At 43.1% G+C, this 27,091-nt stretch overlaps 1 protein-coding gene across 3 annotated transcripts in view; it reads right to left on the bottom strand.

Annotated features, from left to right (window-relative positions):
* The window catches only part of CDON (cell adhesion associated, oncogene regulated), a 120,825-nt gene that overhangs the window by 35,294 nt on the left and 58,440 nt on the right, over positions 1 to 27,091 (bottom strand). For all 3 annotated transcript variants that reach the window (XM_085647398.1, XM_085647400.1, XM_085647399.1), the window contains exons 4-11: positions 22,513 to 22,659; positions 20,167 to 20,310; positions 18,158 to 18,442; positions 15,318 to 15,587; positions 14,141 to 14,494; positions 11,629 to 11,915; positions 9,283 to 9,457; positions 587 to 688 (exon numbers count right to left, since the gene is read on the bottom strand). In XM_085647398.1, coding sequence (XP_085503524.1) covers positions 587 to 688; positions 9,283 to 9,457; positions 11,629 to 11,915; positions 14,141 to 14,494; positions 15,318 to 15,587; positions 18,158 to 18,442; positions 20,167 to 20,310; positions 22,513 to 22,659 — 1,764 coding nt within the window. The remainder of the gene's footprint in view (positions 1 to 586; positions 689 to 9,282; positions 9,458 to 11,628; positions 11,916 to 14,140; positions 14,495 to 15,317; positions 15,588 to 18,157; positions 18,443 to 20,166; positions 20,311 to 22,512; positions 22,660 to 27,091) is intronic.

The following is a 27,091-nucleotide window of genomic DNA, read 5'->3' as shown; positions in this document are numbered from 1 at the left end:
AGCGCTTGGGCTTCTTAGCATAGGAATCCCAAACTGATGAAAGTATTGGCAAAAAAGACTTGGGGAGGCAAGAGTCATGTTAGATCCCGATGCAAACCTGCCATAAACTTTCTTGAAACAAATAGTTCACGGAATGTGACTCTGGGCTGATGGGCTCAGGTATATCGTGAGCCCGCATCGGAACTACTTTTTTATGCATTTGGGACCCATAGTTGTACAGTTGTCGAGGAGTTGTTCTCATAGCAGTGGGAGGAGCCAGACTCATTCATTGGTAGAGAAGTAGTAAATGGCAGAACCTCTCCAGGCGTTCCCTAAATAGCTAAAATAAGTGCAAAAAAAATCTAAAATTCATTTAAAAAGCTTTACTTGTCTTTTTTGTCACTACGCCTACAGCTTTTTTTTTTTTTAATGGAGTTTTGGGCCTCACTCACTAGTGAAGAAGGTTCTAGTCTAATTTGGTAGAAGGGAGAAGAGAAAGATGAGGGTGAGCAGAAAGAGGAGGGTGAGCGGTAAATGAAACTGAGGCAATGCGCTTAGTCTGTAGGCAGTCACTTAAAGATGAACAATATTGAATTAGTTTACATACCACCACTGTGCCGAGGAAAATCGGGTAAGACCACTCCGAAATTGGAGTTCACGCCCTCTTGGACAACAGGTGGCTTTGACGAGGGAGCCTGGACAATTTTTTCTGCATATAAGTGAAAAGAATAATGTCAAAGATAAGATTACAATGTTACTATAAATTGACCGGTGCAAATAGTTTGTTTTGATTAAGAACACTTGACTGATTTCATTGGTTCAACTTAAGTTTTATGCATCCAGTAACTAAAGCTAATTTTCTTCAAAAGATGCTCAAAACATTCCTTGGCAAAATTAAATATTGAGGACAACAAAGAATATCGCTTTTAGCTTTGGAGAACTACTTACCTTTGAAAAATGTTTTGCAGCTTGATGTCTGCAATAAGTTAAAATGTTAGCATTATCATGCCACCTAGCGTTTGGATCCAGAACTGCCTGCAGAATGTTGCAAAAAAAAGTGAAATCTTGTACCAATGGGGGGTCGACTTAATACCATATCGGTAATAACATGTGGCTTTACTCAACGAAATCTTATTTTTCCTAGCCACAGTCTGAAAAATGATCATTCGTCATGTGCTTTCTTCCCTATGTTTTGCATACCCACCACTTTGTCTCGGGTACACCCAGTTCTATTCCCTTAACTCCCAGAATTATGGATATGCCCATCCCTCTGTGGATAAAAAGACGACAAACCGGAAACTCAAACGCAGAGGAAAGGTTTTCGTAGGATAACCACATAAGAAATTACATTCGTGGGGGTTCACTATACCATAAACTGCTATTGAAAACATGGATAAGAATCAGCGTGATTAAAATATAGGTGATTGCAAAGGCAGAAAAAGTGGAGGAAAAAGCATAAAAACACCAAGCATTACGGTTCAGTGAGCCTACATTTGTTCCGCGATCAGCTCGGGGATGTAAAAGTTTCACCATGTATTGTGGTACTGTCCACGGGGCCGGTTGAGTGGTTATCAGAGGGAAATGTCCAGGTTACTGCAGGTCTCAGCATGTACAGGGTCCTCCCATTTATCATGAGAGAGGAGATTTTATAGTTTTGGCCCCGGTGGCAGGATTGCGTGGTAATATGTTACAGGAAACCCTGTGATAAACTTGGAACCTTGTTATGGAGCGGAGTCGTTTAGTGACCGGTTAGTGATTAAAGTGTCATGGCAACCACTCATCCTAAGGAGTTCACAGGAAAACGGCAAAGAAGCCATTACTGAATCGTACAGTACTAACGATCATTAGTGTTGGGATTCAACACATTATCAGCAGATTTTCTGACAATATGAAGAAAACAAACATTGTAAGGTTTATACCTGAAAAGCAGTATTGTATCTGGTTTATGGTATAAAGTATCTTTGCGGTTTCTCTGCCCTTGCTGCTCAGTCAGTGTGAATGTGCGGTGTGGAATGTTGTAGTGCATGGTGATGTAATGGAATGTAAGGATGCCTGTGATGTGGAGTGTCAGCTGGAGCATGGGCTGGGCAGCAGGGAGGCTGCTCCTGGTAGGGCTTGATACAGATCTACTACAAGACCATCTTAAGAACTAAGAACAATAAACCTTCATCCTTAATCTACACCTCAGCGACTGCACGTATTCATTATAACGAATAGTTTCTTACCTGTCGGTGTAGTTTTGCAGCTTGAAGATCTTTCTGGATTCACTATGCTGTGCATTATTCCGCGATCTTGTGGTTGGGTCCGGATTCGTAGTCTTTTCTTTGGTTTTTTTTTTTTTTTTTTTTTGTAGCCCAGGTGGGCGTCGACGTACACCATTTGGTGCACCTCCCGTGACGTCGTCGTGCTTCCTGCGGAAGTCCCACCTTTGGGGCGCCATCTTCGGGTTCTTTTTTCCTTTCCCTTTTTTTTTTTTTTTTTTTTTAACCCTAGGCGATTGATTAATCCTTCTTGTTCCTTTATCCTTCTTGTTCCTTTATCTGTATGTTTGTATTTCTTTGATCTTTTCCATTTTACCCCCTCTTCCTCCAGCCTCATCTTCCTGGCGGAGGTGGGTGGGTTCGCTAGTGAATCCAGAAAGATCTTCAAGCTGCAAAACTACACCGACAGGTAAGAAACTATTCGTTTTGCAGCGTGAATCTTTCTGGATTCACTATGCTGTGCATCGATTTTGTAGCGGTTTTCCTAGTTCTGTGGCGGCTGGGTGGTAGATGAGCGTTGGTCGTTGAAAATGTGCTGAAGCACCTTCTGTCCAACCTGTGCCTCCTTGTTCATCTGAATGTCCACGCAGTAGTGTTTCGTGAACGTGTGCACAGATGCCCAAGTTGCCGCGAGGCATATGTCCTGGATGGGCGTGTTCGCCAGGAAGGCCACGGTGGCCCCTTTCTTCCTTGTGGAGTGAGCTTGCGGCCCCTCCGCTAGCTCCTGTCCAGCCTGTTTGTGGCAGAATTGAATAGTGAGGGCAATCCACCTTGCGATGGTGCCCTTAGTTACTGGTCTACCCATGAAGCTAGTAGCAAAGGACACAAACAGCTGTTTCGACTTCCTGAGTTCCTTGGTTCTCTCAATGTAGTGCATCACCGCTCTTCTGGCATCGAGGGTGTGCAGTGCCTTTTCTGCGTTTGTAGTCGGGTTTTGGAAGAAACTTGGTATCTGGATAGCCTGATTTATGTGGAACGCCGACACTACCTTTGGCATGAAGTGTGGGTCCGTTCTCAGGACTATTCTATCTTTGTGAATCTGAATGTAGGGTTCCTGCAGCGTTAGTGCTTGAAGCTCGCTCACCCTGCGTAGTGAGGTTATGGCCACCAGAAAGGCTGTTTTCATAGTCAGCATCTGCAGTGTGGCCTTGTGAATGGGTTCAAACGGTGCCTTCATGAGCTCCGTCAGGACCACATTCAGATTCCATGCCGGCGGCGGCAACCTTTTCGGGGGGGCCATCCTTTTGGCTCCTTCCATGAATCTCCTCACCACCTGCGAGCTGAAGAAACTTCCACCTTTTTCACCTCTGGTGTAGGCCACGATGGCCGCCAGGTGTACCCTTAGTGAGCTCGAGCAGAGGTTACTCTTTAGAAGGTGTGTGAGGTACCTCAGTACTGTTGAGTCTCTTGTCATTCTGTTTTGCAGGCCCTTTTTCCGGCACCACACAGTGAACCTCTTCCATTTTGCGCTGTAGCATTTTCGTGTAGTTGGTTTCCTCGCCTCCCGTAGCACTCGCATCGTGCTCGGCGGCAATCTTAGGTGCGCGAACTCTATGTCTTCAGGAGCCATGCCGCCAGGTTGAGGGTCTCTGGCTCTGGGTGCAGGACCTCTCCGTTTTGCATTGAGAGCAGGTCCTTCCTCCTCTCGAACCTGTATGGGTCGCCTTGTGCCATTTCTTGAATTTGTGAGAACCAGGTCTGCCTCGCCCACTGCGGAGCCATCAGGGTCATGTTGCTGGTTCTGCACTTGTCGAGCACTCTGTGCAACAGGGGTATCGGTGGAAAGGCGTAGGCAAATGTCCTCGACCAGCTTATCCATAGGGCATTTCCCTTGGATTGCTGATCTGGTTGCCTGGACGCGAAGCTTTGGCATTTTGCATTGTGGCGTGTTGCAAAAAGGTCTATTGTGGGAGTCCCCCATCTCCGGAAGAGTTTCTCCGTTTCCTGGCCATTGAGCTCCCACTCGTGTGATGCTGAGGTCTGCCTGCTTAGCCAGTCTGCCTCCACATTGTCCTTCCCCGGTAGGTGAATTGCCAGTAGATCTATCCTGAGAGGTATGGCCCATCTCCAAATCTCCTGAGCTAGGGATGAGAGCGGGAACGACTGTGTCCCCCCTTGTTTGTTGATGTAGAACATCGCCGTGGTGTTGTCTGTTTGGACCAACACCCTCTTGTTGAACAGGTGCCTCTGGAATGCCTTCAGGGCTAGCAGGATTGTTTTCAACTCGAGGTAGTTGATATGGCGGACCGCATCTGCTGGGGCCCATAGACCCCTCACTCTGAGGTTGTCCATGTGCGCTCCCCATCCCTTCTGCGATGCGTCCGTGGTAATGGTCACTGTTGGGATTGGTGGTGTCAGGCTTCTCCCTGCTGTTATGTTGCCTCTGTTCCACCAAGTTATCTCCTCCTGCACTGCGTGCATAACAACCACTAGATCCTCCCAGCTTCCGTTTGCTTGTGACCATTGTTGTTGCAGCCATTCCTGGAATGGTCTCATGTGCAGGCGCACATTCGGCACCAGCTGGATACAGGACGCCATCATCCCCATCATCTTGCTCACAGCCCTCACTGTCAGAGCTCGCCCCTTCTGGTAGAGCTTCGCCTCCTTCAGTAGAGCCTCTGTCCTCCTCTCGCTGGGCACTACTGTACTGTTGCGGGAGTTGATCTTTGCCCCCAGGAAAATCTTCACCTGCTCTGGTTCCATCGATGATTTTCCCCAGTGGATCGAGAATCCCAGTTTTGTGAGGGTGTCTGTTACGCGTTTTGCGTGCCTCTCGCACTTTCCGCGTGAGTTTGCCTTGACCAGCCAGTCGTCCAAGTAGGGGTAGACATGTATTCCCTGCCTTCGTATGTGCGCCGCTACCGCCGACAGGCATTTTGTAAAGACCCTTGGTGCTGATTTTAATCCGAAGGCCAGGGTCGTGAACTGGTAGTGTTCTTGTTCGATGTTGAATCTTAGAAGGCCCTTGTGCCTTCTGTTTATTGGGATGTGAAGATAGGCATCCTTGAGGTCCACGGTGACCATGAAGTCCCCTTCCCTTATCTGTGGTAGAACCTCCTGCAGTGAAGTCATTTTGAACCTTTGCGTTCTGATGAACTTGTTTAGGTAACGGAGGTCTAGTATGGGTCTGAGGTCTCCGTCTACCTTCGGAACCACGAAGTAGTTTGAGTAGACCCCTTTGTTGCGTTCTCTGAACGGCACTGTCTCTATGGCTCCCTTTTGCAGGAGTTTCCGCGTTTCTTCTCTGAGTATTGCCAGTTCTTGGGCCGATCTCAGTTTTCCCCTTGGTTTCCTGTTTGGAGGTCTTTTCTCCAAATCTACGCAGTACCCGTACTGCACAACGTTCCGTATCCACTTGTCTGTGGTTATACGCCGCCACTCCTGAAGGTAGAACCTCAGTCTTCCGCCTACTGGTGTCGTATGCTCGTAGGCTCTTGAATTTTCTCTTCCCCCTGATGACACTTTTTTGCGCCTCACCCTTGGGGTCCTGACGAGGGTAGGCGTCCTCTTGCGCGCTGAGTCACTTTGTCGAGGGCTGTTCGCCCCCTCTCCTCCTTTGGCCACGTCCGTTCCCTCTCCCGCGAAAGGACTGGCCCCGAGGTTGATATTGCCAGGTTTGCTTCTGTTGACCTTGTCCGTGACCTTCACCCTGCTGACTTTGTTGGAACGCCTGGTGCGACGTCCCCTGCTGGCTTCCTCCCCTACCGTAGGGTCTTCGAGGGATTTCCTCGCCTCATTCCCCTCAGCTGTAGGGCCCCCATGGACCTGGCCGTCTCGTTTTCTTTTTTCAGCTGGGTGAGCTTGTCGTCCACTGTTGCTCCGAACAGTGTCTCTCCATTGAAGGGGGTGCCAAGGATGTTGTTCTGCACTTCCGGCTTGAATCCCGAGATTCTTAGCCATGCATGCCTCCTCTCTGTGACCCCTATGGCCATGAGTCTTGCTGAAGTCTCTGCCCCATCCAACGCCGTCTTTATACAGGAGTTGGCGATGTTTTTGCCTTCATCTATCAGGTGAGAGGCTCTCTGCCGGAATTCTTCGGGGAGGTGCTTTACTAACTCCCCCATCTCATCCCAGTGCTGGTACTGGTGTCTATTGAGGAGTGCATTTGAATTCGCCATGCGCCAGTGCATTGCGGCGTTCCTCTCGACCTTTCTTCCTGTGAGGTCAATCCTCCTGCTCTCCTTATCCGGGGGTGGGCCCGAAGTTGCTGGTACGTTGGCCCTTCTCCTGGCCGTGGCGGCTATGATGGAGTCCGCGGTCACGCTACCCTTGATGTAAGGGGGGTCCAGGGAGGAGTGCTTATATTTCTTCTCTGTCCTGGGCGTGATCGACCGGCAGGTTGCAGGTTCCTTGAAGGCTTCTCTCCCCTGATTCATCACGCTTTGTAGCATGGGGAGGAACTGGCTCCTTGTCTGGATGGGGAGCAGTGTCTCGACGAGAAAATCGGCTTTCGGTTTCTCCTCGTCGAGTTTGACGCCGAAGGCCATTGCTGCGCTCCTGACCACCATATTGTAGACCCCGATGTCGTCGGGTGGCGAAGGCCTCGAAGGGTACGTGTCCACGGGCTCTTCCGGGTTTTCGGTGTCGAGATCGTGCCATTCGACGTCGTTGCTGGTAGATGCCGCCGATTCGTAGAACGACCGTTGGTCTTCTTCCTCGGCTTCTTCCTCATAATAGGGCTCTTCTTCCTCTTCGAGTTCCCTTGTCAGCCCTTCGGCGTCGAACTCGTCTTCGACCTCCTCGACGTCCGCCGATGGAACCGTTGGAATCTTGAATTCCTTCATTTTGGCGTCGAACTCCTTCTTTCTTTGAAGGATGTTCTCCATTTCGGCCTCGAGCCGCCTCTTCTTCTTCTCCATCTCGGAGATGCTTTCGGCATCGACCGCGGGTCTTTTCGATGAACCTTGCGTCGACGTCGAACGTTCTTTCTGCGTCGATCGGCCCGTTTCATGGGATGCTTTCGACGACCCTTGCCTTTCGGCGTCTTTCGGCACCGGGGAGTCCTTATCTAAGGATCCGCTCGGCCTCTTGTCCGTGGTTCCCCCTTTGGACGTCGAAGTTTTCGGCGCCGGGGCTCCCTTCGTGGACTTTGACTCAGATTTTCTCGAGTCACCCTCGTGTTGTCGAGGTACTTTTTGTTTTGCGCTCGACGATTCTCTTACCTCGTCTTCTTTTTTCTTGTCGGTCTCTACGACCGTGAAGTTTTCGGCTGTCTCGGCGACGTTGTCCTCGTCGTCTGAGGAGAGGCCCAGAGCGTAGAGCGTCGGGGGCTTCCCCTTGCCGTCCATGCTGGCGTTGGCCCTTCTCTGCCGCTCTCTCACCCTGAGTGTCTTCGGCGCGAAGGCTGAGCAGGCGTTGCAGTCGATACTCTGGTGATCGACCGGTAGGCAGAGGTTGCAGACCGGATGCTGGTCTCTCTGCGCAAACTTGTGGTGGCAGTTTGGGCAGAACTTGAATGGCATCTTGTCCATTGCGCTCAGGGTCTCTGAGCGTGCATTCTCCAAGGCCGTCGAAGAAAAAGGGCGCTGGTCCTCCTTTCTTCGCGCTCCTGATGAAATCTTTTCCTTTCCTGATATCTTCTAGTGTTTCTATCGACGAAACTCGCTTTTCTTCCTTCTTCCTTCGAGTGTAATTCTGGAGCTTCCCGATGACGATCCAGACCCAACGGCGGAAAAAAGAATCTGAAGATGGCGCCCCAAAGGTGGGACTTCCGCAGGAAGCACGACGACGTCACGGGAGGTGCACCAAATGGTGTACGTCGACGCCCACCTGGGCTACAAAAAAAAAAAAAAAAAAACAAAGAAAGAAAAGACTACGAATCCGGACCCAACCACAAGATCGCGGAATAATGCACAGCATAGTGAATCCAGAAAGATTCACGCTGCAAAACAAGCAGTTAGTAAGGAAAGTGGGGCAGTATAGCCAAATTAGTAAGGCACTACGACCTACATTCTAGTTAGCTGTGTGCCAAGTGAAACAATGCAGTACTGAGGAAACCCCTCCACAAAAATCCAGGAACATCTAATGACAAATTTTAAAGAGTTTAGTACAAGGTGTAGACTCTTCCGATGGGCCGAAGCGAACCATACAAGTTCCGTCTGGGGCTCTTCTTCCTTTGACATTAGGAGGATAAACACTGAAGTATGAGGCTTGTGCTCAAGTTTGGAAAATCAAAATATTGTGCTTCACAGCACGCCCCTGCACTTGAAACAGTGTAGCCTAGATCACCCATCACACAGGAAAGGTAGGACTTTATCAGAGGTGCCTTCTGAGGGTCAGAACTGGCTAGAAGTCAACTCAAAACACAGTAATATTCATTCTCCAGGACATCTTGTTCCATATTTACATGGATGGCTGCCACAGAATTCATTTATTTCTTCCATCGAGAACTTCATGTATGGGGCAGGTTTTCTTATCTTCAATTTGTGCAGGTGAAAGTACTCAGATTGCATAGTTGCCAGGCACAGTAAGGACATCCTAATTTGACAAGAAATCAGGTAGCAACATAACAGTCAGACTGTTCATTTCAATCTTCTGTATCTGCCACTTTCATGCGGAAATTGGTGCAAGTGCTAGAAAAAACCTTTTACAACAGTCTGCTAAAAACAATGTCTACGGGATAAGGAAAGTACTAAAATAGGACTGGACGCATATTTTGAAAAAGTGGTTATTCGTATAATAAAAAGTTGTAAAAAAAATGAATAGGTGTTTATGGTCAATCAGGTGGTAACAGTAGGAAAAAGTTGTTGAAAACCAACAAGATTCAGTGAGACGTTACGCAGCAGGAAAAAAGTCACTGCAACATAATGCCATCTAAAACAACTTCTATTACTGCTTCAAAATAAATAAAAAGAGCAATCGATTTTAGAAGATCAAGTGCACATTTGCTCTGCATATTACTCTGGAAAAGGATCCACGACAGATTTCTACTTCAAAATGTCATGTTTTCATTAACTTAGGTTTACACAAAACTCCATCAGCTACTCTGCATTAAAACACCAACATCCAGCCCTTTCAACCTCTCGAAGTCAGAAGCACTCACCTTTGCTGGTGCGGAAAGTAAGCATGGAAGGCTGGCCTTCTCCCACAGCATTTCGTGCTACCATCAAGACTTCATACAAGCTTGAGGGATCCAACTCTGAGATTCGCAACTCATTCTCGCTGCCGGGAACACGGACTGTGTACCACCTACCAACCACGCTGCCACCATCATCCAGCTTCATGAGTAAGAAATGCAATATAAAGTATTAAAAAAAAGAAACTGAAATTAACAATCAAATTAAACACATGCCCAACTGACAAACATTAAAAATCCAGATGTACAACAACGCATATGTCTTTATTAAATGGATTTCTGCTTGGTGTTTTGTCGAGTACCAACATGTTGCTTTGGGTCATTTTGAATTACGTGTGGGAAATTTAGAGCATTCCATGCAAGCTACTCATTACTGACCAGTTGATCGGGAACTTTGTCAATGTAAAACAAAATCCATGTAGAAAAACAGAGAATTAAATAATCAACTAAAAAACATAGCATGAAAAGATGCACATGCCTGAAAGGAGCGCTAATTGGAACAAGGGTAGCAAAAATGTGCACTATGTCCTTCTAACTAGTTGGTTTCCCATACCACAAAAAACTCTTCTTTCTGGAAGTCCGCTTTAGCTTAAAGTTCTCCAGACATAACGAGCCTGCCAGAAGCTTGGCTACAACAGATGGCCACTGACCAAAGCCAGAATCCCTTAATCAAGCTTCCCCTAGAATTTAGAGTCTGAAGAGGTTTTTCAGCATATTTAAGCCCATAAAACCACTTAGTTTATCAAATCACCATTGCTTGCTTACTGAGCTTGACTTGAGACTAGTAACTTTTAAATTGGATGGTCTTAGCTGCTTGGTGCAGAGGATAAAGTAGGCTTTTCTGCTGCTGAATTTAGACAGCAATGATCCAAATGAGGGGCATGGGAGTAGCTTCTGGTATTTTAATAAGCCCCTACAGCATTTGAAGCTCTTAAGCTTCGATGCCATATTGTATTTCGAGGTATCTCTAGGGTGCTTTGCAGCTACTCCAGTAGGACTGTGTGACATTGGCCATGTTAGTTTACTTACCGGATGGATGTGAATACATCAGCAGGAGGAGGCCCTTCAGTTACTGTTGTGAGCCAAAAGGAAGTTTTTTCGGGTTTAACGCCAATGGTATGCTGGGGACATTTGCTGCTGCCAAGCGATGATATACCAAGTGGACAAGCAGTGAAAAGAACTTACCAGACACTCTTGTTTATGTTAGGATTATTCACCTCCAATAATCCTGGTGCATTTTAAGAAAACTGTTCTGAGCTATACCTGATGGTGTAATAGCGGGCAGCCAATGAACTGTGGCATTGGACTTCTGTACATGTAACTGCGTACCTTCATGGCCAGTCTGACTTCAGGGGTTTGAAATACCGACTTAGTGTTCTGGCATTTTGGCGGTAAAGGAACCACAAACTGCAGTGGTGTACCGTAACCCCATAACCGCCAGCGTTGGTGGGTCAAGGTTTCTACATATAATTCGTACAACTATATGTTTCCGGAATGAGCAGATCTGGTGTATAACCGATCTCTAGCAACAAATAATATCCCAAGAGTCCTACACTCATGTCTGGGCTCAAACTGAGAAACAAGACGAAGAACCAGAAAAGTGTTTTAGCTGCTTCCCCGCCTGCAGTATTCCAAACTTTAACTCATTCAAGGACAATCAGGTGTTAATCTAATTTACTGCTGAGACAAAAACATAATTAAACAAGCAATAGCAAAGCCAACTGGTCTCCCAGTGAAACCTAGAGGTTCTCCAATGTTTTTGTCCTCTAGAGGGCCTCTGTGCTTGCATGCGCATGAACAGCGGCCATCTTTGAATGAGGGCCTATTGGCTTTGACAATGCCTTTTGCCGGATACTGTCCAGAATCGTCAAATAAATAAATAAACACACTATGGCAGTCCAGCATGATGATGTATGCATGCACACATGACACGGCTATCGTTTTTTCCCCCCCATTTACTGTTGGAAGGTAGCATATGCTACTTGAAGCAGTACATAAAAAAATACGGATGAGCTTGAGTGTGGCAGTGAGGGTTGAAAATGAAATAGAAAATGAAATTTTTTCTAAAGACTGGGGTAGGGGAGAAGTGATCAAAACAGACTGCGCCGATTAATAAGGGGGTATCTTGAGGTGAAAGCTGCACGGGGGAGACAGCAAAAAAAAAAAAATGCACTCCCATTGAGCCCTGACAGACAAAGAAAAAAGTAATTCCCTGAATAATGTCGTGAAACACTTGTGACTCACAATGCAGCCTTCAAACAAACTCCAGCCAGCACCAAAGATCAGAGTGGATGGTAAAGGACACAAGATTACCTTCCTGTACTTGACGAAGTAGGCATTAATGGGGAAGCCTCCGTCCTTTCCGGATTTCCACTGCAGATGATAGACGTCAGGCTTGAGTGTGCGCGGCGGACTGAGGATGATGGGGGCATCGGGTGGGGTGGCGCCATCGGAGGCTTTTTCTGTTGCTGGTTTGCCTTCTGGCCAGTTTGCTGGTGTTGCATTTTGGAATTCTAGGTCATAGTCATAATCTCCTTCATCACTCTGAACAATTTCCACAGGAGTCGCTTCTACTGCCTTTGTGCTGGTTTCAAAAGGGACTGTGGAGATGAGATGGAGAGTAGGACACCGGGTTAAAGCGAAACTTTCAAAACATTCGCATCCAAGTACAGAACAGGCAATTACGGCAAATGTATCAAAGTTATCCATATGGTGATTTATTTAGCCCAGGCTAATTTATATTCCCACACCTTAAATGGCTGATCATACTGAGTGATAAAAAGCAGCAGCAATTACTAGCAACTGTGCGAGTACAGAATTTACATTACAACCGCTTGGTCAATTTTTCTCTCTATCTACCGGTCTGCTTCAATCCGTCTCTCTCGGAGTATTAAACAAGCATTGGCATAGCCAATAGGTCTCGCCTTTGGGACCTTATAATTGTTTAGCTATGCAACAGTTACATAACTAAATACTTAAAAGGTCCCAAAAGCGAGACCTATTGGCTATTCAAAGCGGCCGTGAAAGTGATCGTGATCAAACATCAAAGCTGCCGTGTGGCCACGACAGTGAAAGTAAGGTAAAGTGCGGCGCGCGCCCACGCACATGCACTGTAGCTCTAGGCTGGCCTGGTAGCACTTTTTGGAGCCCTCTCAATAAGTCTCACCAGACCAGCGCATGCGCTGGGTCAGGCGAGACCTAAAAACATGCACCTTTCACTCTAAATTTAACATATTTAGCAGAAAGCACCTCCTCTTATGCCGTGCTCGCACTATTTGTTCACGGCATGTAGCACCATAATTTTGCCAAGAGAACTTTTACTTCTCTAAAATATCCTTGGCCACTTTTGAAGCAAAAGATGTCCACCTTCAGCTGGAAGCCGGTGGCGGATAGCTTCAGTGCACCCACATCAATTACAGGCAGGAAGGAGGTTAAGAATGATGTCAATTATTATGTTTTCTGCACGAGGGACACTTTATGCTCAATGCTGTCCTTTGCAAAAAAGACTGACGCGGGGCTCACTTACTCGTGCATTAATCCTTACTATCTATCCAAGAGATCATTAATGTTGTTTCACTGATTTACCTGCACTGGAAAAGTAAGTTGGAAGTACATATTGGATTTATCCCATGTTACATAAAGAAACTGCTTTTCAGAAAACTATGAAGTGCGGTATTTATTTACAGAGAAGATTTTAAATAGTTTATTTTTAGTAATTCTGCTTTTCCGGTTCGATGCAGTTGTGTCTAATAGGATTCGCAGTTTTTTCATTTTTAGGCTGGCTTGTATGAAAGTATAGGCCGAAAAACTATTATATCGACCTACTGGACTTAATGTTAGTGGGAAGTTCACAAAAACTGTAGTGGTTGCATTTATGCACTGCACATGCAAAATGGCTGGTAGGGAGGGATCTCTGCTATAGTACACCAAGGAGCCACAAGCTGGGACAACAGGAGTGGTGAAAAAAAAGAAAGGCTATCACAAAGGAGGCGGTCTAGAATACTGAAGAGCCACCAAGACAGAATATTATAGTACTGAGCGTTATGGGTAACATCCTGGTGCTGCCACAGACAGGTTTTAGTGGCCTCTATTTGTCTTTGATGGGAAAAATTCACTAATTTAACTTATTTATATAAAATAGTTCCTATTTGAGAGTACTTGTACAGTAAAAATTCTTAAATAATCAAATTAGTTGACCTAGAATATGGTTGAAAACAAACTTCCGAAAGAACAAAAAACTTAAAGGGTTCTGGGGAAAGAAATCTGCTCAAAACAACAAAATCTAATACAGTGCGGAGCATACATTACTGTCATACAAGTAGAAACAGATATGGCTGCTATCATAAGTATGAGAGTAGTGGGGGCTTGCGCTTAGGTTTAATTATTGTCACGCACAGCAGCTTTTATGGAAGCCGCGGAAGGCATGAGATGGGGGTCTAGCAAGTGGAGGTTACGCGTAAGAGTAATAAAGTTTTGGCCGCTAATACTCATAGCATGAGCTGGGTGTTGGCCTTGGCAGGTTATGGAGAAGATGAACAGTGCAGCTGCAGGGATTTTGCATTGTGATGCAAAGGGCAGCACTAGGTTTCTTGCCCATATTTTCTGTTTAAAAACCCGGCTTATTTCCATGAAACTAAAGATTACAAGAATCTGACTATTAGTGCCTTAATTTTCAATAATGCCCATTTGTAAATTCCATCTATGAAAAAAATGAGTGAAGACAGACAAATTTGGGGATGGGGGTGGGGGGAGGGGAGTCGCACAGGTTTGGTTTACAGGAAAAATGGCCACTCAAAGGAGAGCAACAACTGTATGGTCTGCTTACCAATTGTGAGGAAAGCTTCAGACACTGCAAAGCCATGATCGTTGGTTGCTTCGCAGGTGTACTTCCCAGAATGCTCTGCTGTAAAAGCGTGAATGTAGAGAGAGCTTGACCCAGCCCGAGACATTGTGAGATGTACTGGCTCAGAAGCCGGGGCAGCTGCTCCAACCTGAGGCGACTTCTGTGATTTTGTTTTTAGAACATGGGAGGGGTGGCTCGATATTAGTCCATGGTTGTTATACCAGCGGATGACAGGAGGTGGCACACCCGTGGCATTACAGGTCAATGTTACAAAGTCGCCATCCAACACCTGCGCACTTGCTGGAGCAGAAACGATGACCGGTTTGGAGCCTCTGTCTGTTTTAAAATGAAGTAAAAAGGTACATGTAGATCAGATTTGCAGTTAGAAAAGTGCCAGACACATGACTGCAACACAACCACACCCGAAGTGCATCCACAGAAATGTAAGAGCCAGAAAGAAATGCAACACATATTCATACACTCAGTTGTGGTTTCACGCAAACTCTCTGAAAGGCTATCATTTTGGATATTTCATGAAATCTAAATCTACAAAAGTAACCTTCCCAATGCAGACAACTGCTGTTCACAGAACAACTAAAATCCTGCAATAGCAACAGGCTGAAATCTACTACACAGAGCACAGGGCAACAGCACAGGCAGACCGATTCCACCACATTAGGAATTTGGGCAAATTCCCAGACAAACCATGCTTGATCGAGGGTATGTAATGCTAATCAAAAAAATCACCAGCTTTGCAATTAAAGAGAAATTAAGTATTTCGCCTTACATTTTTAGGTGAATGTAGCCACCGTGCACATACTTTGCACAGTCCCTCAAAGGAAGGGAGTCTGTGGTTACGTGGGGGTGACCAATGAATGAAGGCCCCGACCAAAAGCTCATCTGTATGTATAGTATAAATGATTTGTTTTTGAAAAACAGCAGTTCATCTTATGGAGAGAGCGTTTGTTACATTGACTTTTACATTAAAAAAAAGAAATGTTTAAAGCTAAACAGAAGTGTTCATATCTAAGATAAGACATGACAAGGCAACACGTACATTGTAGATGTCACAAATAAAATGTGGAAGCCAGAAAAACAGGCTAATAAAGCACAGAACAAACTAGCGCTTGGTTCTGTGCGTTTGAAGGAGACAAGCTACCTGGCTGGATGGTTAGCCTAGCTGTGGACTGAGCATAACCAATGGCATTGTCTGCTATACACTGATACAGCCCGGAATCCTCTCTGGTCACACTGCTGATTGCAAGTCGATTTCCGGACATTAAGTGGCGTGGAGATGGGCGAATAGGGGCTGCGTTGTGAAGCCAGGCGAGGTTAGGAGGAGGAACTCCATGAATGTCACAAATGAAGCGTGCAGTCTTTCCCAAAGGCAAACTTTGGTCTTTTAATTCTTGCGAAATCACGGCGGGTTCTAAAGGAGGAAAAATAAACATTAACAGCACATTAAACATAAATTTGCATGGCCCATCTGTGCCGTTAACCATCGTCATAATGACCATTTGTAAGACTTGACAAACCTGTATCAGATCGGCATTGAAAAGGCCAAATATTCTGGGAGAAATTTCACTGCAGAGTAGTGTGCAAAAGAGGGTTCATATATGCCATGAAGCTAGGGTGAATATCTTTAGTTCCTCACATTCAAACATAAGCATGAATCAGTGTTGTGAGAAGAGGGGGGTTTATTGTGAAGGTTTCTGCTTTCAATTAAAAAAACTAAAAGGCAAACGTCCTATGTGATCTAATAATTTGCATTTTTTGGGAAGCACACAATTACCATCTAAGGTAGTTTCTGTTGTTTCTCCACAGAGGAACCTCACCTAGTTGGAGAGAAATAAAAGGCTGGCAGCCAAAACGGGTAAGTCTGTGGGAATAACTGGTGTGGAACCCCATACCCTAGCTGCAACAGCTGGAAAACGCTCTGGCGTGGCCCATAGAATACGTGGAATGAGGTCGACTGTAGATACCAAGAAGGGACATGACGGGCACATTTTGCTGATAGAAAGCAAAGGTCCAGGAAATAGAGGGCCTTTGGAAGGTGAAATGAAGCTCCAATCAGTGCTCTCCCAAACTGGGAAGAGAATATTATTTTTTAGCAAGCAAATACATTATCTGATGCAATTATAGAGGATGCCTATTCCTCCTCAGAGTTTTAACAACAAATCAAAAGTACAATTTTGAGGACATTTCCAAAAAGCTTGCCTTGGATACAATTCTTGTCCCTACTCCGATGCCCCACACTTTTTACTCCTTAATGCACACACCCCAGCCCCCCAAAAGAGAATGTCCTGTCACATGACTTGGCAATTGATTGACTGTCCTTCCGATTACACATTTTTCTTCACTAAACGAACATTCAACGATCTACATACACCACCAGAGACCAACGACCAATGTTTTCCTATGTTGCTAATCTCTGACCCACCACTCAAAATGAATACTTAATTTGACAGAGTTTTCTTTTTAACCCATGTCAGGTGAACTTGCTATGTGAACAAGATCACAATATTTTAAAACGGCCATTACTAGGGACCTGGGCCAGATGGCCAATGTCTGCAGTGCTGATGCTCCAGGCCTGCAGATTGATCAAGCATCAAAACGTACATAAAAACTTAATTACCACATATGCACACTCATGAAACTACAATCCACCAATTAGTTCACTGCTGAGTACTTTAACATTAGCATCATATTGCCCATCTAGCAGATGACAAGCTATTTCATATCCTCAAGTCGATATCTCAAAGCTGTTATCCAGCCAATGTATAACTATCTTTCACAGGGTACAGGTAATTGGAGAATTATCGAGTTTCATGAATCTACATATGTAATAATTAGATTTTTTTTAATGCTTTTTAATTATGAAGCGATTTAATGAAATGTTAGAACTTTATAACTAACGGAACAGAAATGACTGATTCTGCTATTGGTGCTCCCCACACAAGTTGATCAAATTGTGAGCCGGTAGAGTTGCTGGCGTACCGGGCGAGCAGCGCAGGGCCCTTCAGTTCAGTTAACCCAAAAATGTGGACCCTGACCGTACCAAGATCACAGTTTGTGATATCAAACAGCTCACAAAAAAATGCCAATGTGGTCTTATGCTTCGAAAAGACTTCTCATTAATATACGACCATACCAATAAACCAATGAGGCGCACAGTAAGCATCCCGATGTCAGCTGATCATTTTCATACCTTAATGTATTATATAAGGAAATCGCTACATTGAACACTCAAGGATGTTGGAAGCAAAATAGGTTCACATGCAAATTTTAAACATTTTTTTTTTTTTAAACGAGTTCTTAGCAGAAAATGCTGCAGGCATACTTTGTTTCTGATAAACTGTCAAACACTTAGGGAGCAATAGAAGGGGACAGCCATTGCATCACATCTTGAGCCCACCACACAGGAGAGAATAATATCAGCCATACTATGCAGTGGACATGCTGCATAGCATGCACTCCTCTCAATGCTCCATATCACACTGTTACCCGAATGTTCCCTCATTGGTACCGGTTGCAGTCCTCCCAGCAATACAAGAGTCCTGACAGTTTCGTATGGACGGATAAGCGGACTGTGGCATAAATTAAAGTGCAGAGCTTTGTTACGGAATTTGTGTCCGTACAGCATATTCTATAGTTTCCAGATAGTTGTGGGTTTGCCCTTAAAAACAGTGTGTAACAAAACAGTGTATAACAAAAGAGGTAAGTAATCAACAAATACTCAACGAACCATAATTCTGAGGCATGGAACTAACCTTTTTGTGGCAATTTAATTCTTACACCCTGTTTTTTTTATTTTATTTTTTAGATAACATCCCTTTTTTACAAAAAAACAAATCTTGACTCAGAAAAAGGAAGAGCACAGGACTAAAATAATTATTCAATCAGTCTATTTAGCTACATTTGAGCGTGATCTGAAGTTTTATTGGTGTGCAACTCATTTGTTTTGAAGGACATATTTCAAATACTCTCAAATACTCTTACCAAGTATTCTCACAGTGTAGTTTGCGGTTTGACGCTTGCCAAGTCCATTATCCAGCACGCATGAGTAGTTTCCAGCATCAGTTGGTTCAACACGATCGATCACAAGATGGGTGTGTTTCAATTTGAACCTTCCACCAAACGCCACATTATGCGCCTCCTTCACCCAGTGCACATGGAAAGCTGATCCACTGACAACACACTCCAGAGTCAGAGAACCATGCTTAGGAATGTCCAAAGTTTGAGATATGGTAGGATAAATAATGTAGGAGCCCTCAGATGATGACCCTGAACAAAAACAGTGCACGTTTTATTGAAAATTGCAAAAATGTCAAACTCAGTTTTTTAGAAAGTCCACATCAACACAGTAATTGCTACTAAAGTTTGGAAAGCTTTGAGAGTGTGCAGATTTGTAGAAAAAGAATGAAACAACCACAAGTAACATGACGAGAAACAGATTAGATTCCTATTTTTTCCACTAGCTCCTTCAACTGCAAATTCCAGATAGTACCAAGCCTGAACTACATACATATTTTGAGGTACAGAGATGACCAAAATCCTCAAATCTATTGTATTTCCTAATAAATAACATCCACAACACTCTAGCAGACCAGTGGGAAATAGCACATCTAACCATTGATAACTAACTTTTCTGGATATTGTAGGTGGACTTTAAAACACAAGGAACATTAAACACATGTCATATTGTAATTCTATTGCAACGAAGAAAAATATCGAGACTGACAAAAAGTGAATTATAATTTTTATGGAAAGGTACATGTACATTTGATAAACTCAGATGAAGTTAGGGAAAAATCCCTTACAAAACTACAGCTGACCACTAAAAGTTGGAGGAGCATTACGCTGATAATCTAGAAACTCATCATTGAAATTCCCCATCTACTGTTAGCAAGGTAATCACATACCACCCTCCTACCCCACCCCCTTACACACGGCAAGACATATCTCATGACCTAACAAAAATACACAAATTACATTTCTGCTGACACCATATATGACAACCACAGGAGGCAATTAGAAGTGTTTTAAGAGATAAATAAAGCAAAAGGCTACAAGTCCACTTAACATACTTTGTCGGTGATTAAATGGACACTGATGTCTACAAAATTCCTGCCAACAACAGGATGAACATATACAACATTTAACATCATGGGATAATTTAAGCGCATGCTCAACCCAAGGATCTTCTTGGTGCAACAGACAGATAGCATTCTTATTTCCACCTAGCCTTCAAAGAATCTCGACAAGAGCAAATGCTGGATTCAAACCGGTGACAGATCACTGAAAAAGCATGGTTCACTGATGTACAAGTCCCCAAAAGGCACCAAAAGCACTGAAAATATATCAAATTATAGTTTGCATACACATTCAAGGCTGCCTGGCAACTGTTTTCTCACCCAATTTACAAAGAGGATAGGATGCTGCAGTTCCACTCAAAAGAGTAATAAGTATTCAGATATCAAACAGAGTACTAAGATAGCAGTTCCATGATCAACAAACACGGTTACTCATGTGAATTCATTATATAGAGAGGAAAGGCTGTCCTTCCACTAGTAACAAATTAGAAAGTAAAAGGTTCAGTCGTGCAGAGCCACTCTTGCAACTACAATTGTAACAAAGATTACAGCATAGCTGTCCTTTGGCCTGTGGCACGGAGCTTAAACCATCAAAGACAATGGAAGATTGTGACTATTAGATAGAACAATGCAAATATAGGGGGTTCACCTGCTAACAAATACAGATCCTAAGGCGGGGACATAGAACCCAAATGTAAAACAAATATAGGCAACTATACATTGATGAAAATCAAATCTATCATAACACTTGGGTCAAGATATACAATGAGTAGAGGAGCAATTATCAAATGTAATACATTTATTGCTCAAAGCATACGTTATATTCTATGTATATTACAAAAATAGATTTTTTTTGTACATTTGACTAGGAGAAAGAATCCATGCCAGAAACTCCCAATGACATTAAATACTCACCACTTATGATGAGCTTGTATCCAGTTGGGTCTATTTTTTGCTCATGCGTAATGGGGTTGTTCACAGCACATTTATAAGACCCTTTATCCTCCAAAGAAACATTTAAGATGTGTAAATTCCCAGATGGCAGTATTACATAATTATCTGTTTTAGTGAGAAATCACAATAAAAATCATGTTATTCAAATTATTTATAGACGTCTTGTTAACCCCCCACAACTTCGCCAGCAGGTGCCCATACACTGCCAGGTAGGTATGAAACACAGCATGTTAATAAAATAGGTTTGCTCTGCAAAAAGCATCATTCGGCTAAATGCATCTTCTGCCTTTTTTCAGGTACAAGCTAAAGACTTGTTGGGATGAACCTCAGGCAGCTTTGTATTTTCAACACTAACCTATTTATCTACTCAAACAATGACTTCCTTCATTTAGCTTGTTACGATACTTAACTCAACCATGTTTTCTAAGTCATGCAAATATTTATCTGGCCCGACCATGTTCACTGTCTATTTTGATGATTCAAGTATCAAACAAACAAGGCTAATCTTGGATTCAAATCCATTCGAATATACCAAAAGCCACCACTTACTTCTGCCTAAAGAGCATACGGTCAGAAATCTTCTTTGGCACTTATGTATACATTTACTCGGCACTTGAAACAAAAATTGATGGCGGATTATTTTTTTAAATATTTTTCCTATTAGAATATATTTACATATTCTGCTTGCAGTCCTGGCACAGCAAGGAACATGTAATCCTAGAGAGGGAAATGAATACATTACTATGATAAAAAAAAAAAGGTGGACATGCTGGACATTTAACTCTGGATCACCAAGAGTTTCAGTGCAGTCCAAGAACGCTCCCTTTCAATGCCTTCGAAACACATTTGTTGCAATTTCCAATAGAAAGGATCATGTTAAGCCATCAAACACTGATCATTTGGGAAAAGGTCTGGCATTATGGAGTATAATTTAACCGGCTGTTAAATTTAGAATAATGGGTGCCACTGATATGTTCAATTCTCTAGGATTAGAGAACTTGAACATTTAGGCAGGACAACAGTAGTTCCCCTTTACCATACTACACAAGAGTAAAATTCTAGCTGCTCCTCCTATTCAAAGCATAAGGAGCTTCATACTGAATGTCACAAGACCCATCAGATCTTGAAGCAATGACAGTCTGTACTAACTGTGGGTCTGCTTCATTAATAATGTTTTGGTTTAGCGTCTGAAAGGAGAACCCCAGAGTAGCTAACAACAGATAAGGGTCAGAGAAAGCAAGGCTGCACAGATAGACCCAAGACAACTGGTAACTTAAAATCTGTGCTGGCCAGATACATTGTAGAAAAGCCAGGTATTCATGTAGCAAACAGCTACGTATACCCAAAACATATTGCCGTTTGAGGCAAATTGTACTAGGACCATTACTAGCCATCATTCACTACTTAGGGATGAATGTAAAAATGCAGATTTAGTAAGGAGAGCCAATTAACGTCATTAAGAGCCAAAGGTGTGATCAATGGACCAATAAACACTGAGTATTTTTCATAGAAAGAAAGAATCCAAGGCAGAAAAATGTAATTTCAAGGAAAAGAGTTGATGGATTCCAGGAGGCAAGTATAGATAGATTCATTCAAAAACATTGTGGTGCAGATCTCCACAATTGGCCTCGCCTAAAGTGAAGATTCTTTCCCAAAACAAAACCAGAAATTAGAGCTATAACAAAGCCGGCTAGTGCTATACCCAACAAACAAAAAAACAAAGTAATGAAATAAAAAAGGAGTTCCACATTCACACACAATATAGCAAAAGTGATTCACATTAGTGTGGCAAGCAATGGGATAGGAACCAAGAACTCTTATCAGCATAAAATTAGACTTATTGCCACATAACAGAGCAGTACGTTTACAGTTTAGAGATGGCATTCTTGAGTTATATTTAAAGCAACTGATCATTGTGCCAGCATCACTTTAAGCACATATCACACAGAAATCTGAATAAGAGCACAAATAACACCAAATATTTTATTCTTCACTTAAAAGGTGGAAGGAAAATCAATTAAATGACGCTGGGAGCTTTGTGCCCACATTTGGTTATTTAAAGTGTCATTTTTATATTGCTGAAAATTGGTTCAATACGATTTCTGCAATCTAATGGACAAGCATCTGCGTGAAGGGTCAACAACACTGGAGCACTAACCCACATCACGAAATGTTGATTCAAGGAGGATTTTAAAAAGCAGCAGTGAAGAAATAAGAACAATGAGCACAACTAGCTGGCAATATGCTGGCACCAACAATCAGAAAGCTCCATGTAGAAGATAGATTTTAGTACAGGGAAGACATTACCAGTGGAATGTTCCAGCCATTTCCCCCGAACTCTGTAGCGGACTAGGGCTTTTGGGTTACTTTCAGGGATATTACACTTAATTAAGGCGGCGTTCCTTTCTTCCACAATGAGTGGGTGTTTAACTGTAGAATCGAAGTCACCGAGATCTGAAACAAAATACAAAGGTCGATGATACATACTTTGTGTAGCCGAAAAGGAAATGCAATGCAGTTGTTTCAATAAGCTGTAGCCCATGTAGCAAACATCTCAAAACAGGGCTCTGATCTTTCCCCCCCCCAGTAGGATTTGATGCTGTGAAGACAGACGGGGCTAGAGATAGCATCCACATCCAAGAGCAAAAAATGTAAGGTTGTTTAAAGGGTTTTATTAAATGTTGCATATGAAATAGCACAGATACATACTTGTTTTGCTGGCCGCCACGCCACATCATTTTGATCACAAAAGCAGGACAGAAAAACAATAATGGGTATGAACAGATACAACAGTAACTGGTTGCGGTGGTAAACACATTGAGAGACTGGATTGTGGACCCTGGATGCACTTTGCACAGGTGGGTGAACAGTGAAACAGACAAGACTTTAATAGCTCTATATTTACACAGCGGAGACATTACAAGTCTCTTTGCAATATGGTCCAGTGTTACCGCTGAAGGATTCTTGTAAATTAGAACAAAGAGGCCGAAAGCGTAGTGTTTTATAAATATTATCATAACACAAATATAGCTATTTAGGACCATATTAAACATGTTATCCTTTGTGTACTTTTATATTACATGTTTACTTTGGGGTAGTAAACTTGCACCATGTTTTTTAATCCACAAAGAGAATTTTTTATTGAAACAGTAAGTGGATTACTAGGCTACACTGTTTGGCGTCCTGCAGTAAAAGAAAGCAATCCTTTAATTATGTAGAGAAGTATGTAGCATTTTAGAAAATATACCACTTGTTTGGTTACAAAACGCATTCTGCTGGTAGAAGGATTCTTCTCCTCAAACTCCAGCCAACGATCGGCATTGATTGCAATAATGTTTTGATCGGAGCCAGTAGATGTGATTATGTGGCAGAGACGTTTACCACAGTTATGGATAGACCACACGTGCCACATTTTACACAGAGTTCAACTAAAGTCTTTCTAGCTCGTGTATCAAAGTAATACTGCCAGAGAATGGGTCCTTATTGTCATTTCTGGCCACGTAAATTAGTAGACCAAGCCACATAATTTGTTACTCTCTTCTCCTTATCCTAAATTGCCTTGGCAATGGTAAAACTGCCAATGGCTAAGGTGTGGTCATAATGATACGGTCCCTACGTCACAGAGACCCATGAAACACTTTCCATATTTAACAGGAGCCTGTGAACATGGGCTTGTATACCACAGCATGTAGTGCAATAAAAACATTTAAATATGTGAGTGTGTGTGTGTGGTGTTATATATATATATATATATATATATATATATATATATTTGGGGGTGTATGTATCTATTAGAGGCAGAGTTAATTTTCTATTTATTACCATCGTTGAGTGTCCATGATTCACGATAAACAAAGCCATTAGCCCTCCCTAAACATCAGTATTAAACCGCACACTATATACTCTGTGTATCTCCATACATGGATTATTTCATGTGTGCTTATTGTAATAACAAGCACTTAACTAAAACCAGTATGCAAGAGGTTACATTTGTGAAGTATGGTAAACTCATTTTGAAGACTGACTATTTGGAGACTTGCTTTCTAGTGTATTGCAATTGTTGCATGCAATTTGTGAGACAGTAAAAAGTGTTTTTCTCCACTCAGTTTTGCTGACCAGTGGCAATATACTCGAATTTCACCTTCGCACTGCAGTAATAAACATGTAAAGGTCCAATTATTAGTAAAGTTGCTAAATAACGTGTTATTGGGACACATTTATTATTATCGCCATGGCCAAAATAAACGTACACACATATATATGTATATTTTTTATACTTCAATTACCAAAAACTATGAAAGATCAGGAGGCTGGAAGGCACGTCTGCCAAATCACGTATGTGGCATTCTTGATGTGTGATTTTTCCAGGGGGATAACTAAGACCGGTAAATTGGAAATGGTGTTTGAAGTCAAGAGGGAGGTCATTCCAGTGAACAGAGACACCTATACGCACAGAATAAGTGAAAGAATTTAGCACAACGAATGTTGGAGTACTGTAAGCAGAGGAAAGTCGGCAGATGGCAGAGATCTCGTTGGACCCCTAGCAGGAGAGGACTGCAGTGATGTAAGGGGGTAGGCATTGGCAATCTTTCATAAACGGAGTAAAGATTATACCTGGCGGTCTACAGCGATCTGAGAGCCTACTAACCTCTATTGAGTTGGGTTCATGGTGTGGGAAGGTGAAGAGTATTTTGGTTAAAAAAAAGTTAAGTTATGATGATTCTTTGAGGGTACTATTGCCATTTTGTTTATTACATGGCTTCAAAAACTGATTGTAATATTCCCGTTGTAATGTCCACCTGATATTTCTCCTGAACTTGTATGCCTTTATATAGTACTGTGCTTTCCACCCTATTTTTAATTTAATGTTAACATTTAAAATTCTTCCAAAGCCAGATGAAGTTGCAGTCCCATGCGAATCTGGAAGTGTGTTAAAAGGAGAGACACTGGTAAGTTTCTTAGTCTTTTATTTGATGTAATGCAGAACCACCAACTCCAGCTGCCAGCCTGTCAGTTCTCCTGGTAGTGACGGTCTCCACACGAGACGCTACCATGGAATTGCCAGGCTAACGCAGCTCTTAGAATGATTACAACACATCCCCCTTACTGAAAATACAAAGGAAAGAAAGAAAAGGAGATAATGAAAAGAAAAAAAGAGAACAAGTAAGGCATAGGAAAAAAAAGGAATTGCACGAGAAAAAGAAAATGCGCAAGTAAAAACATGGCAAAAAGAGTTCAAAAACATCACTTAAGAGATCAATACATTTCATAGTCTTCATAACGTTTGGGAGGACGAGACCTTGGAGAAGGACCTCGCGAATGAAAATTCGGAGGAGGGACACACTTGGGCAAATTTAGACCAGGCAAATCATCTGGAGCATGATGGAAATGAGGACTTGTCGCCCCGAAATTTAACCAGGCGAGACATGCCCCACTTGCTACCATTATGAACAGTGACCACATTCTTGTAAACAGAAGTGATGACGAAAGGGCCCATACACTAAGTGATACCCTTCCTATGCCAGCGTGGAATTTTAATAAAGTACCCACTCACCCACCTTCCACCCTCGTCACGAGTGTTAAAAGGAGACACACTGGTAAGTTTCTTAGTCTTTTATTTCATGTAATGCAGAACCACCAACTCCAGCTGCCAGCCAGTCAGTTCTCCTGGTAGTAACTGTCTCCACACGAGACACTATCATGGAGAAAGAATTGCCAGGCTCATGCAGCTCTTAGAAGGATCATAACAAAGTACCAGTTAAAGTATAAATCCAAAAAAATTCAATGAGCTGGGCGGTTTCACCCTTTCCACAGTTTATTCTATACCAAATGGAGTGGAGGATTTATCTCACTTGCAGTAATTTTGCAAATTATCAGCCAATGTTTTGGCAGGTACATCAAGATTCCTGGCAAGCATAACATGCTCTGAATTTTATCCAGATGATTGGTAAGCTTTCAAGCAGTGACCAATTTAAAGGGCTATAAGGGAACTAGGCTCATTATAAAAAAATAATTACTGGGCAAAACAGATTCCAGCCATTTCGTGAATTTTTACACGAGCCGCAATCCACAATGTCATGCTGGCACAAACTGTCCTCCTGCAGTTTAAGAGTAATTCCAGCAAATGGTGATTGACTTGACTATACCCTTCATTGTCATCTTATGAAGTAAAGGGATGTCCAAAATAAACCTTGGAAGCTAGACAATGGAATTGTTTCCTAGAGCATTGTGTTTTTTTAGGACTTCAAGCACACAAATGCTCAAAGCTACACCTTTGGGTGTCTGCTCAAATTCTCAGCTAGCAAGGTGATCATACAATGCCGCCCCACCATTTCAAGACTCCACAGATGGGTCCAAAAAGCTCGCTAATGTCACAGAGTACCATGCTTGAATGTTACCGATGTGGCCCTCGGTACGAGTACTTTAGAGTGGTAATTCCAGGGGGCAGGCTAGAGGATATCATTCTGGGCAATTGAGTAACCCATGTTTCCAGGCATGGAATTATTGGTTCTGCAAATACCAGACCTGGTAACTACAGACTCTAAACACCAGGCCCTGGCCTGCAAGCAGAGCTTAAGGCATCTGCGGTCATCCTCACCAGAACTGGTAAGGGTGGCTGGTTACGAGCCTGGAATCAAGGATATATGCTTAAAAAACAGTGTGGGATACTGGGCAGAATAAAATATTCAGAATGGGATACTCAGGCACCCCAGTAACCATACACCAAAAACCACATTCACTATGCAGAGTGAGCTAAACGTTTTTTTCTAGTTCAGTATGGATCACAAGGTAAATCCACCTATGCAGAATCCCAGCATACTTACTGGGTACGGTAAAAAAGTGAAAAAAGAAAGCAGTATTCTATAGAGGTCCAGAGTGGCGCAAG

This window comes from Triturus cristatus, chromosome 3_2 (genome assembly GCF_964204655.1).
Source record: "Triturus cristatus chromosome 3_2, aTriCri1.1, whole genome shotgun sequence".
Classification (NCBI taxonomy): domain Eukaryota; kingdom Metazoa; phylum Chordata; class Amphibia; order Caudata; family Salamandridae; genus Triturus; species Triturus cristatus.
Note: the sequence above shows the minus strand (reverse complement) of the source record. Positions and strands in the feature narration are given on the sequence as shown.